This window comes from Molothrus ater, chromosome W (assembly GCF_012460135.2).
Source record: "Molothrus ater isolate BHLD 08-10-18 breed brown headed cowbird chromosome W, BPBGC_Mater_1.1, whole genome shotgun sequence".
NCBI lineage: Eukaryota > Metazoa > Chordata > Aves > Passeriformes > Icteridae > Molothrus > Molothrus ater.
In genome coordinates this window covers 4,977,776-4,990,377 of record NC_050510.2, presented here as the reverse complement: position 1 = coordinate 4,990,377, position 12,602 = coordinate 4,977,776, and the positions used below count along the sequence as shown (strand labels likewise).

The 12,602-nt window shown below is 42.5% G+C and overlaps 1 protein-coding gene across 5 annotated transcripts in view; it reads right to left on the bottom strand.

Moving 5' to 3' along the window:
* Positions 1 to 12,602, bottom strand: part of LOC118701504 (protein C18orf25-like) — a 110,386-nt gene that overhangs the window by 8,826 nt on the left and 88,958 nt on the right. For all 5 annotated transcript variants that reach the window (XM_054517765.1, XM_054517767.1, XM_054517764.1 and 2 more), the window contains one exon: positions 2,913 to 3,039. In XM_054517765.1, coding sequence (XP_054373740.1) covers positions 2,913 to 3,039 — 127 coding nt within the window. The remainder of the gene's footprint in view (positions 1 to 2,912; positions 3,040 to 12,602) is intronic.

Here is a 12,602-nt window from a genome sequence, read left to right as displayed (position 1 = left end):
AAGAAGTCTACCCTATTATGTGTAATACCATGCACTATTGAGAAGCATAGTTTCTTGATAGCACTTTTACCCGCTGGACTTAAAAAGAGAAAAATTTTAAGTGAGGTTGGATGTGACAAAGAAAAGCTATCTTTCTATATGAAATCAAACCCATGTTAATATAAGGAGGCAATGATACTTTAATTACAATATTTAAAAAAGAAAGCTTGTCAATTCCATTATTACAGTCATTGCATTTGATATTTATTTTGGTCTTCTTAACTAAAATTACAATAATGCTGAGAAATGCTCACTGATAACAGTACAGCCCAACTTCAGCAAAACAATGAATCTTTCAGTGATTATAGTCAATGAGACTAAATAATATATTTAAAGATAGATAAACACACACTCAAGTGCCTTGCTGAAGCAAGGTACATATCTACTTATTTGCATAGTATTTTTACTTATTACATTCATAGTAGATATGATTGAAGCACAAGATAATAATAATTAGTAAAAAAACACAACACAATGAAAGACCAATTTTGTTATATGATAAAGTGATGACAAGAATTTACTGGAGCATTTAAGATGATAATTTCCACCTGTAAGTTTTAAACAAACACTAGGAAAACTTGCTATCTGGTGCTCCAAAAATTGGTTTGCCTCTTATAAGCACTGATGGTGGCTGCACACATAAGTAGGAGGTGTTTTGGCTGCTGGGGTAAGCTTTTCCCATTTCTTTGTGAATGTGCATGTACTGTATTTCAGGAACCTAAATTTTATGAGTTGCTCAAATATCCCAGGCATTTTTTTTTAATTTTTTTTTTTTTTGAGGCAATGCAATTTATTTTCTCCAGAACTACTTAGGTTATGCTCATCTCTCTTGGTTCTTGTTATAATTTCATTAAATAGAATGAAAAATCTCATTCTCTGAGCTGTAACTTCTCTGAATATAAATGTCTCATTGCCTTCTCAGATACACTATTTACTTTTGGATGTGATGTTTTGATGTTTAAAATGACTTTTTCATTACTTCTTCAGTGTTAAAAATACATACTTAAAGTATGTATCTACAAAGAATTAGCAATAAGAGACCGGAACTCTAACAAATGTATCTGATTTCTTTCTTTTAAGAAGAAATATTTTTAAGCATAACTGGAAAAAATTAAACAAACTAAAAAAAAATAGTCTTTGTGTCTTAAGTAGATGCCAAGTAATATTCTAATGATGAAAAACTGCACCAATACGTTCATAATCTGAAAAACTACAAATGATGGACAAACTCCAGGGTGTCATGACTCACACCAGTCCAATAATGACATGGAATATGGAGCATGATAAAAAACAGTGTGAGCAAGAGAACAGAATCCAAACACCATGCTAAGCATGTAAAAATACTGATCAAAAACCTAAACCTTTTCCAAAAGACAACCCTGAAAGAAGCCCACCAATATTTCATAACTGCAAGCCTAGACCTGCAAGAGAAATACAATTCTAAATAGGATTTGAACAACTGAAACACGTGAGTATTTAACAGAGCCAGTAAAAACTAGTCTGTGGGAGATGATAGATAGTTACATGAACAAAGGAAAGCACAAAAGTGTGAAGTCTGCCTTTGTTGAAATTATTTCAGTCCATATCTACTAAAACTGATTTTAAACGGCAGTTCTGCATTTACTTCACATTTCCCTTCTTGTACACAGTAAATATTATTGAGGGAAGCGGCATGGAAAGTTTTTGAATAGGGGACCTCAAACAGAAGGGTTGTGCATGCATAGTGCTAGACAGATTTACACAAACTAGTATTGTAGGACAAGTCCACACTGCTTATTATTGGCATAAAGATACTACAAGCCCTGGGTCTGCTGGATAAACAGTCAGGACAGCTACTTCTTAAGGAATTAGTATCTTCCAAAAGAGTTAGCCACTCAAGGACTTTCATTATTCTAAAAGCAAAGACAGTTTCCTGCCTGGGAAACTGGGTCCTACACACCTTCCTTCTTCCTTTCACAAAGAAAGATGTGGTGAAGGGACAACAAGGAACAGCTCTGCTTTGCCCCTCACATGCCTTTTCTGACTCCAAGCATCCACCACATCCACCAGGCAGCAGACTAGTTTTAGAGAGACCTTGTCCGTATAGTGTTTTAACTTGCTTTTATTCCACCAAATTGACACTCCATACTATATGCAAATGCCAGTCTTGTTCAACTGCTTCATGATATCTTAAGGCAAAGAAAGATCATAGATTAAAGATGAAGAGTAACATTAAAAAATGCCTAGTAAGAATAACACCTGAAGCACAGCTGGACAGCTTTCTATCTGAGCTTGAAACCTCTGGTTTCTGTACCCTCCTTTACTTTGGGGATTTGAACTCTCTTGTATCCTGAAATAAAACCAAGATTCATGAAGATATGATTTTCAATCTAAAGGGGTTATCTTAAGATATAAGCTATTGAAAAGTTAATAGCATTTTTACAACTACTGATTAATTAAAGTGGAAGCTGATTAAATGCTTAAAGCTAATATTTTGAAAGGAAACAAGAACCTATATAAATATTTTAGTTTCATTATTTGCATATTCACACTATGCCTTTAAAATCTGAAGTCCTGATGTCTATACATTTGGTATTTCAATATTTGGTACTTTAATAGTACATATCTTTAGCCTGTTAATGTTTGATATCAAATCACAAGCTTAATATGAATACTTATCAAGTTGGTAATGTTCTAAAGAAAAATACATTCTGATATCACCGTGACCAGTGGAACAGAAAAAACGAGTGCAACATTTGCTACCTTTTGGACATCAGTCATGGATGGATAACTAAAGCAGTGAAAGTCAGCATTTTTTTTCTTTATTAATTTTGGCAATACAGATATTCTGATAAAATGAAATAAATATTAGAACAAGAAAAAGGAATTCATACCTGGCATGTTCCTGAACTCCAACAATCTCTACTTCACTATCAGAAGAGGCGATATTAATTTCATTATTGATCTGGACATTACTTAAAGATATTTTGTCACCTGCAAGGAAGCCTGGATCCAAATGACCTATAGATGGGGAAAATGCAAATACAGCCAATGTTTAACAACTTACATAACTCAAAAATCAGCTGAAAAAGGAATTTCCCAAGTGAACAAAAAAGAAACCAAAATACTGAAACACTGCAAATGGAAATAGTTTTAGATTAAGTTATCCAACTTTCTGTTTATCACCCAATACAAGATGACCGCTGGATTTATCCAGTCTCAATAGCTCCAGTGATAGTGTTATCACACAAATGTGAACCAAGTCTGATTGTTGCATCAAGAACATTCAATGTAATTAGGATTTCCAGCTGTTCTTTTATGACAATGCTGAGTTAGACTGCCTAAACCCCTGTTAAATAAAGAAACAAGACCATCTAATGCAAATAAATAAAACTTGATACTGTGAAAAATAAAGCCTATAGGCTGGACATAAATATCACACACTGAGGAATTTTTTTTTTTTAAATAGGGGAAGCCAGTCAATGAAATAAAAAACAATAAACCCATCAGTTTCTGGCCATGCTGCTTCACACATCTGCTCTAACATTATTGCAAAGACTTGTAAAAAAACCTTCTGTTTTTCTCAAGTCCCATATACAGCAGTGTTTTTTTTAATTACAGTTCCTCAATGATATCTAGTTCCTCAGTCTGTCCTCTCTAAACACTAAGAAGGTTCTTAACCCCAATTAGTGAAGCTTTGTTTGGACATATTAAATAATATTTGTATAGAAAACACAAACCAGACCAAATTATTTCTTTTACAGTAAATACATTATTTTTAAAAATCAATTAAAAATAAGATTTAAATTGAAAAAGATAATTTTTATTTTTAAAAATGTTGTTTTAGGGAACAAAAAAAGACAATTATTTCTACTGTCTCTTTAGCAGTAACCTGGGGTATACTGGGCAGCCTTGAAGCAGATGACACTACCTACTCCTTGGGAACCACTCACTCATCTGTATTACACAAGGGAAGAATCAGTAGTCAAGCAGGAAATTTGAGAGGAGGTGAATATATTATGTATATCTAGCTTGAGTAGGCATGTCTTCAAAGATGAGAGGATGTAACAGTTTTACAGTGATGAAAAGTTTAAGATTGAATGAGCCCTTTCCCCCTTCCCTTCCTCATGACAGTGGAGGGAAGAAAAATACCAAAAAATGAAACTACAAGAGGTTAAAAAAGGTTAGAGACACATTTTTAGTAAATAAAATAGCAATAAACACAACAATAAAAAAGAAAATTGTACAAAAGAGTGGTTTAACCAACAAAAGCAAGGTGTTGATGATGTTTTGGGGTTTGCCTTTTCTTCTTTTATACGTTTTTGGTATTCTTCGCACATATATTTGTAGCTCTGTAGTCTATTGTATTAGTGGCTAGTTTTCCCAGTACTTTTCCATGGCCTTTCCCTAGGCAGAAACACAAAACAAATTCCAGATCTCTAAGCCCCGGGGGGTACAAGGCCCCTATGCTATCTTTGTTCTTCCTGGGAACCAAGGTTGAGAACAACTCTTCAAGATATATTTTCATGGACAAAGTACAGCTAGTGGTGAAGAGGAGGGACTCCAGAGAAGGGGCTTGACCTAGGGGGAAATTGCATCACCACTTGTCCTCCTAACTGTTGCTTTTTATCAATTATGCTGATTTCCTAAAACCTATAAAAATGTACTCACCCCTGTGGAGGTGGGCTTTTGTTCACATCTTTCCATAACTGCCCCCAAAGGCCTTCAAATAAAGATCTGCTCTTATATATTACCTCCTTACTAAAATTATCTCCAGTTTCATTTCCACACTCAGAAAAAGTCAACAATATCATGTGGCCTCTCTGGAACAAAGAAAAGATGGCAGGGACTTAGGGAGCAATTCCAATGGGGGATGGGAGGAGCTGGTGCTGCCTGGAGCAGCTCCAGATTTGGAGTGGAGGGTTTCCTGCCCAGGCACTGCAGCAGTGGCAGTGGTCGTGGCAGTGAGTATCTCTCCCTGCTGAGTTCACTTTGACACCAGGTTCCTGCACTGCCACTACCACTGGGGGTGTGTGAGGAGGTTGGTTCTGCCACCTTACTGCCTCTTCTTACCACCTCACTGGGCTCCTTTTCGGCTCAGCTGGACTCCCTCTTGGCTTGGCCAGACTCAGTTATAATCAGTGTCCTTGCTCCAGGTCACTTTGCTACCCTGAAGGGGGGGAAGAACTGGTCCCATGGTGAACTGAAAGCTGTGCAGCCCTGGCTCCACTGGTCTCAGCTGCATCACAGAGCTGTCACTTCAGCACCATCCCCCTGGAGTGGTGCCGATGTCTCTCCTCAGCCCCTTGTTCTGCAAAAACATCCTGGACGGATGGGAAATGGGGGGAAATGGTGGGGCATGGGGTGCTGGGATCTGCAGGTCCTTTAGCTGGAGTGAGCCAAACAAAAATGGCCCCCTTTCCATTTCTGGCCATGGCATTTTCCCTGCCAAAAGTGTGCTGTGTTAGTTTAACACAACCTGGCTTTTAGTGGAGGTGGAGGAAGCCACAGAAGCTGCCTCTGAGAGAGAAACTCCTAGAAACTTCTACTATGTCCAGCAAAGCCAATCCCTGAAGGCGCTGATAATGGACATATTGGCTGACCCAATTAGAGAAGTTGGGAATGCCTCTGTCATAGCATATTTAAGAAAGAAAAAAGCCATGGGAAGCTCTCTTTCTTCCTCAGAGGGGTGGGTAGGTGCCAGTGCCCTCCTAGCACTGAGAGCAGCCTTGTGGCTGGCACTGGGGGTGGCCAGGGCCAGGAGCAGGCACACGGCCGCCGCCATCGCAGAGCTGGGAGTGGCGGCACAGCTGGGGCGGTGCAGTCGGGGTGGCACAGCATGGCTCGCAATGAACTTTACTTGCTTAGCTACTTTTAACCAGCTGTGCTGTGGACAGAAGAGCAGGGGCAGTGACAATAGCTTCTCCTTTTCGATGCCCTGCATGAACAGAAGCCCTAAATGGCAGCCGGCACCACCTGCTCGGTTCTGGCAGGGACTACATGGCCAGCAGCGAAGGGCATGGCAAGCAGCTCCCCAATGCAGAACCCGGATGGGATCAACCTTTCAGCACTGCAGAATTCTATAAAAACTTTTCAATTGATAGAACTTGAGAACAAATGAACCTACAAACACCAATTCTTTCCCAAGTCAATGAAAAGGTGAAGACACATGAGGAGAGCAACATGACGACACTAAGGTTGATGCAAAGGAGGGAGGGAGAGGAGGAGGTGCTCTGGGCATTGGAGATGAAATCCTTCTGCAAGCCATGGTGAGGACTATAATACAACAGTTTCCCTGTAATTCATGAAGTGTATGGGGGGGATGCAGAGTTCACGCGCAGCCCATGAAAAAGAGTGCTCACACTGGAGGGCATGGATGCTAAAAAGCTGTAATATAGTGAGAAACTTGAACAGGGAGAGAAGACCCTTGCTTTCTGAGATATAGAAAGAGGACCCTAGCTTCCAGACTAGAACAGCTCATCCTTAAAAGACTACACCCCATGAACCAATGACCCCTGAAAACAGTTGTGGGAAGACTGTTTGCCTGTGGAAGGGACTCACGTTGCAGCAGGTCGGGCGGGACTGCTACTTGTGAAAATTAGAACCATGCTGGAAAAGTTCGCAGCAAACTGTCTCCCATGGAAAAGACCCCACGGCATAGGAAAAGAGACTCCTCTCCCTAAGCAAACTGAAAAAAGATTTTTTAGAAGTGACAAACTGACTCAAAACCCCATGTTTTGTCTCCTTTCATTGTCGGTAGAAAGGAAAGGGCTGGAGGGGAGGGGAAAGGTGTTCTAAAAGTTTATTTTAGTTCACATTATCCTCTTTTAATTCTGTTAATAAATTTTTCTTTAAAGCTTTCAAGTTTTGAGCCAGTTTTGCCCTTAGAGTGTTTCTTCCCAATCCTTACCTCAACTCATGAGCCCCTTTGATTGTTCTTTCCCCCTCCTCTGCTAAACTATAGCAGAGGAGAATGAGTGAATGGTTTTTTGTGGGTGCCTGGCTTCTAGCTTCTAGCCAGTGTCAAACCCCAACACATGCCCATGGTTATGATGTAAAATGGTATTGAATATTGAATAAACAGCACTGAAAGCTCCACCTCCTTGTCTCTGTACCCAAGACATTGTCACCCCTTATTCTATACCATGGATCTCATGCCCAGATTTTATAGCTTTAAAATGTATACACATACACATACAAATAACTATATACAAACACAGTTATTATTTAAGTGTTCAATGACAGTTCTCCCAAGAATTTTGTTAATTTTAGTCCATGACTAGTGTAACTTGAGTAGTCCAAATTCATTGGTCAGGTATTTATGATATATAATGGGAGCGTCATTCAACAACTAATATTACATATATAATTCAACATTACAGACAGTTCTAACCAAAAAATCACATCCCCTTGAGGGATTGTGCTTCCCCATTCCTCTGCATTACCCACCAAGTGCAACCAGATCCTTAAGCAAAAACAATCCCACCGATAAGTTTGTCTTTGCCTAAGGCAGGGCTAATCCAATCTGTCTTTATTTCTCATTTGTACCACAAGGACTTTTTCTCTGTGGTACATAAGGGTCCTGACAGAGCAGGGACACCTTGATTGGTAGAACCTCGGATGTTAACTAACCAGGTGGCCTTGGCCAAATGCAGATCCCAGTGTTTGAAGGTCCCACCACCCATTGCTTTCAATGTGGTTTTTGATAGTTCATTCTGCTGTTGAAATTTCCTAGAGGCTGATGCATGATAGGGAATATGATACACCTACTCAATAACGTGCTCTCTGGCCCAGGTGTCTATGAGGTTGTTTTTGAAATTAGTCTAATTGTTCGACTCAATTATTTCTGGGGTGCCATGAAGCCACAGGACTTGCTTTTCAAGTCCCAAGATGGTGTTCCAGGCAGTGGCGTGAGGCACAGGGTGCGTCTCCAGCCATCCAGTGATTGCTTCCCCCATGATAAGCACGTAACACTTGCCTTGGCAGGTTTGCAAGAGTGTGATGTAATGAATCGGAAAGGCCTCCCCATATTTATATTTTGACCATCATCCCCCATACCACAATGGCTTTACCCGCTTGGCCTGCTTGATTGCAGCACATTTCACAGTTATGAATAACCTGGGAGATGATGTCCATGGTAAAGTCCACCCTTCGGTAATGAGCCAATCAGTATGTTACATTTCTTCCCCAATGACCTGAGGCGTCATGGGCCCACTGAGCTAGAAATAACTCACCTTTATGTTGCCAGTCCAGATCTACCTGAGACACTTTATTCTTGGCAACTTGATCAATCTGTCTGTTGTTGTGATGCTCCTTTTTAGCCCAACTCTTAGGTATGTGTGCATCTACATGATGTACTTTCACAGTCAACTTCTCTACCCAGGCAGCAATCTCTTGCCACAATTCAGAAGTCGAGATGGGTTTTCCTCTGTGCTGCCAATTGGCCTTCTTCCATTGGTCCACCCATCCCCACAAGGTGCTTGCTATTATCCAGGAGTCAGTGTAGAAGTAGACTGTTGGCCATCTCTCTCTTTCAGCCATATATAAAGCCAGCTGGATGTCTTTCATCTCTGCAACCTGACTTGATCCACCTTGTCCCTCAATAGTTTCTGTGACTCATTGTGTGGGACTGTGTAGAGCAGCTTTCCATTTTTGATGAATCCTTGTGATACGTCAGGACCCATCAGTGAAGAGAGCATATTGCTTTTCACTTTTGGGTAGCTGATTATATGCTGGGGCCTCTTTAGCCCCTCTCACCTTGTCCTCCTCCTCTTCTAATGATAGTCCAAAATTTTCACCTTTAGGCCCGTTTGCAGCGATCTTTAAGATCCCAGGGAAATTAGGATTTCCTTTCTGAGCTTGCTGTGTGATCAGAGTGATCCACTTAATCCACAAAGCACCAGTGGCATGATGTGTGGAAGGGACTTTCCCTTTGAACATCCAGCCCAGCACTGGCAGTCAGAGTGCCAGGAGGAACTGTGCTTCAGTGCCAATCACTTTTGAAGCAGCTTGAAAACCTTCATCAGCTGCTAGGATCTCCTTCTCAGTTGGGGTGTAGCTGGCCTCAGATCCTCTGCACCCCCAAGTCCAGAATCCCAGGGGTTGTCCTTGAGTGTCCCCAGGTATTTTTTGCCGGAGGCTCCAGGAAGGACCATTCTTCCAATCTGCAGGGTAGAGCATGTTCCTCACATCCTGTCTTGTCCTGACTGGCCCAAGTGGTGGTGTTCACAGGGGTCCCAGGACAAGGGAAGAGATGAGGATCTGACTCCATGTTTCAGAAGGCTAATTTATTATTTTATTATATATATATTATATTAAAACTACACTAAAAGAATAGAAGAAAGGATTTCATCAGAAGGCTTGCAAGGAAAAGAAAGAATGGAATGATAATAAAATCTTGTGACTGACCAGACAGTCCGATACAGCTGGACTGTGATTGGCCATTAATTAGAAAACAACCACATGAGACCAATCAAAGATGCACCTGTTGCATTCCACAGCAGAAGATAATTATTGTTTACATTTTGTTCCTGAGGCCTCAGCTTCTCAGGAGAAAAAATTCTAAGGAAAGGATTTTTCATAAAACATGTCTGTGACACAAGGGCTCCTGCATGAACAATCTGCTGTTTAATCTGTTCAAAACCTTGTTGCTGTTCATAGCCCCGTTTAAAATAATTTTTCTTCTGGGTCACAAGATAGAGAGGGCTTAAAATCTGACTTTACTCTGGGATGTGCATCTTCCAAAAACCCACAGTACCTAAGAAAGCCTGTTTCCTTCTTGCTGGTCAGTGGGGACATAGCTGCTATTTTGTTAATCACATCCACTGCAATCTAACAATGTGTTGTGGTTTGACACTGGCACAATGCCAGTGCCCCCATGAAGATACCTTCTCCCTGGTTTCTGCTGTGAGATGTGACCAGGAATAAGCAAAGCAGGCTCCTACTTAGGAAAGAAAAAAAACCAAAACTTTATTAACTACACTACACTATATATAAAAAGGAACACACACAGGAAAAATGAAAACCTTACAAATACATTTCCTCCTCCCCCCACCAAATTTCCAATACAATGCATCTATTCCCCAAATCACCAACTCTTGGTCCAGCACCACCCTTCAGACAATCAACCCTCAGTTCATCAAGAGGAGAGGAGTCCTTCTTGTACCATGGGCTTCCCCTGGAAACACAGTTGAAGCCTCGTGTGTTTCCGTGTCACTCGTGGCACTGCCCCGAGTACATCTGCCGTCGTGACCTCTTCCTTTCATGTCCAGTGCTGTCACCACTGAACACAGACCAGAGCTGCTTCTAGGGTTGTCTTTTTAAGGATGCTTTGTCCCGTTCCAAAAAGAGCACAGTCTCACCTTTGGAACACCTGTCCCCACAGTCTCTCCTTTGAGACACCTGTCCCCCTCCATATTTGTCACCCCCTGGGGCCGAGGGGTACCAACACTGAACCCTCTTGGTTCTGAGGCATTGCCTCCCCCTAGAATGCAGTCTCTGTATCACAAGGAACATGGTTCTGTCCATGGCTGTACAAAAAGAGTCCAGCAAAAGCCACTCCATCATCTCTTCCCACTAGGATTCTTCTCTATTCTTCCACTATTTCTCACTCGCCCAGACCTCTCTCACACTTGCACATTTCCTTCCTCATCTTCCACTCTATCTCTCTTCTAGGAAAGGTCAATGTTCTGTAAAGTTCTCATTCTCCGAAAAGGGGTTAAAAGCTCCTACAAGCGGCCGGCTGCACCCCCCCCCTTCTTCTCCTTCCCAGCCGTGCTGCCGGCACAGGCCCATGTTTATCAAGTTTCAAGGTTACAGTCTCAGGCACAGGCTGTACTCTCTCTTGGCGGGGGGCTGCCCGATGCCTCCTGGTACTTCTCCCACCCTTCCATCCTCGGGGGCCTCTTCACCTCCCCTCTCGGTCCAAGCCTCGGCCTACCTCACTCGGCCGCATGGCTCCCCTCTCCCGCCCAGCAGCAGCAGCTGGACGGGGGAGAGATCTGATCTCTTTCCTCACCAGAACCCAAGAGAGCCTCCCAGGGGAGAGCTCTGCTTTTAACCCCGTGTTCTCAGAGGCGTGTCCAATGTCCTAATGGCCAGGTTAGATGCCAATATTAAAGTCTGAACATCCATTGGCCTGACCGAAGCATCCCAAAAAACACATTTCCTGTCAAACCACCACACAATGTTCATCTTGACAATTTTACTCCTAAGAACTGAATTTCCTGGGCAGGTCCCTTGACCTTACTTTGCTTTATGGCAAAACCAGATGTCAGGAGGATTTGGATTATCTTCTCTCCTTTCTCAAAAAACTTCCTCTGCTCTGTTTCCCCATATAGTGATGTCATCAATGTACTGCAAGTGTTCTGGACCCTCACCCTTTTTCATGGCAGATGACTGGGTTGTGTTTCTACTCCTGGGGCAGTCAGTTCCAGGTGTACTGGATGGCCCTCCAGGGGAAAGCAAACTGTGGCCTGCACTCTGCTGCTAAAAGAATGGAGAAAAACGCATTAGCAATGTTGATGGTAGCACCACTTTGCTGTCTTGGCCTCCAGCTCGTACTGAAGTTCTAGCATGTCCAGCACTGCAGCACTCAGTGGTGTGACATCATTCAGGCCATGACAGTCCACTGTCAGCCTCCACTCTCCACTGGACTTACGCACTGGCCATATAGGACTATTAAAGGGTGAACAAGTCTTGCTGACAACTCCCTGGCTCCCCAGTTTACAGATGGATGGAAATCATGGAGTCTCAGTTGGTGTGGTGTTGGCGACAATGCACTGTTGCAGTGGTGATCAATACCTGTTCTTCTTTGACCCTCATCAGTCCCACAGCAGAAGGCCCCTCTGAGAGACCAGGCAAAGTATTCAGCTGTCTTGTTTCTTCTGTGTCCAGAGCAGCTATCCCCGAATGCCAACAGTACCCTTTTGGGTCTTTGAAATACACTCTCCTGAGGTAATCTATGCCAAGGATGCATGGGGCCTCTGGGCCAGTCACAATGGGGTGTTTTTGCCACTCTTCCCCAGTCAGGCTGACTTTAGCTTCCAGTACAGTCAGCTGTTGGGATCCCCCCTGTCACCCCAGAAATAAGGATAGATTCCATCCCTACATATCTTGATGGAACATCAGGGCACATTGTGCACCAGTGTCAACTAGAGCCTTATATTCTTGTGGATCTGATGGCCTGGCCATCAGATCCACACAGTCCAATAGATCTGATTGTCCCTTGCCTCTACCTGGCCAGAGGCAGGGCCCCTCTAGTTCTATTCACAGTGCTTGTTGCTTCCTCCCTGTAAGTATGAACTGGAAGTCCCTTCCAGAGGATCAGACAGCATCATCTCTTCTATTCTACCTAGGGGCTTGCCCACGAGAGACCAGAGAAGCATTTATCCTTGATGAGTTTCTTGTGGCAGTTGTTCTTCCTCTCAACTCCAGTAACTGTGCTACTAGGGCAGAGGTGGGTTTTCCATCCCATCTCTGTGTCTTCTCCATGGTCATACAGGTAAAACCACAGATTACCTCGTGGTGTGCACCTTCTTTCTTCCCATCTGGGGGATGCCTGCTCCTAATAGCAGGGGCTCTGG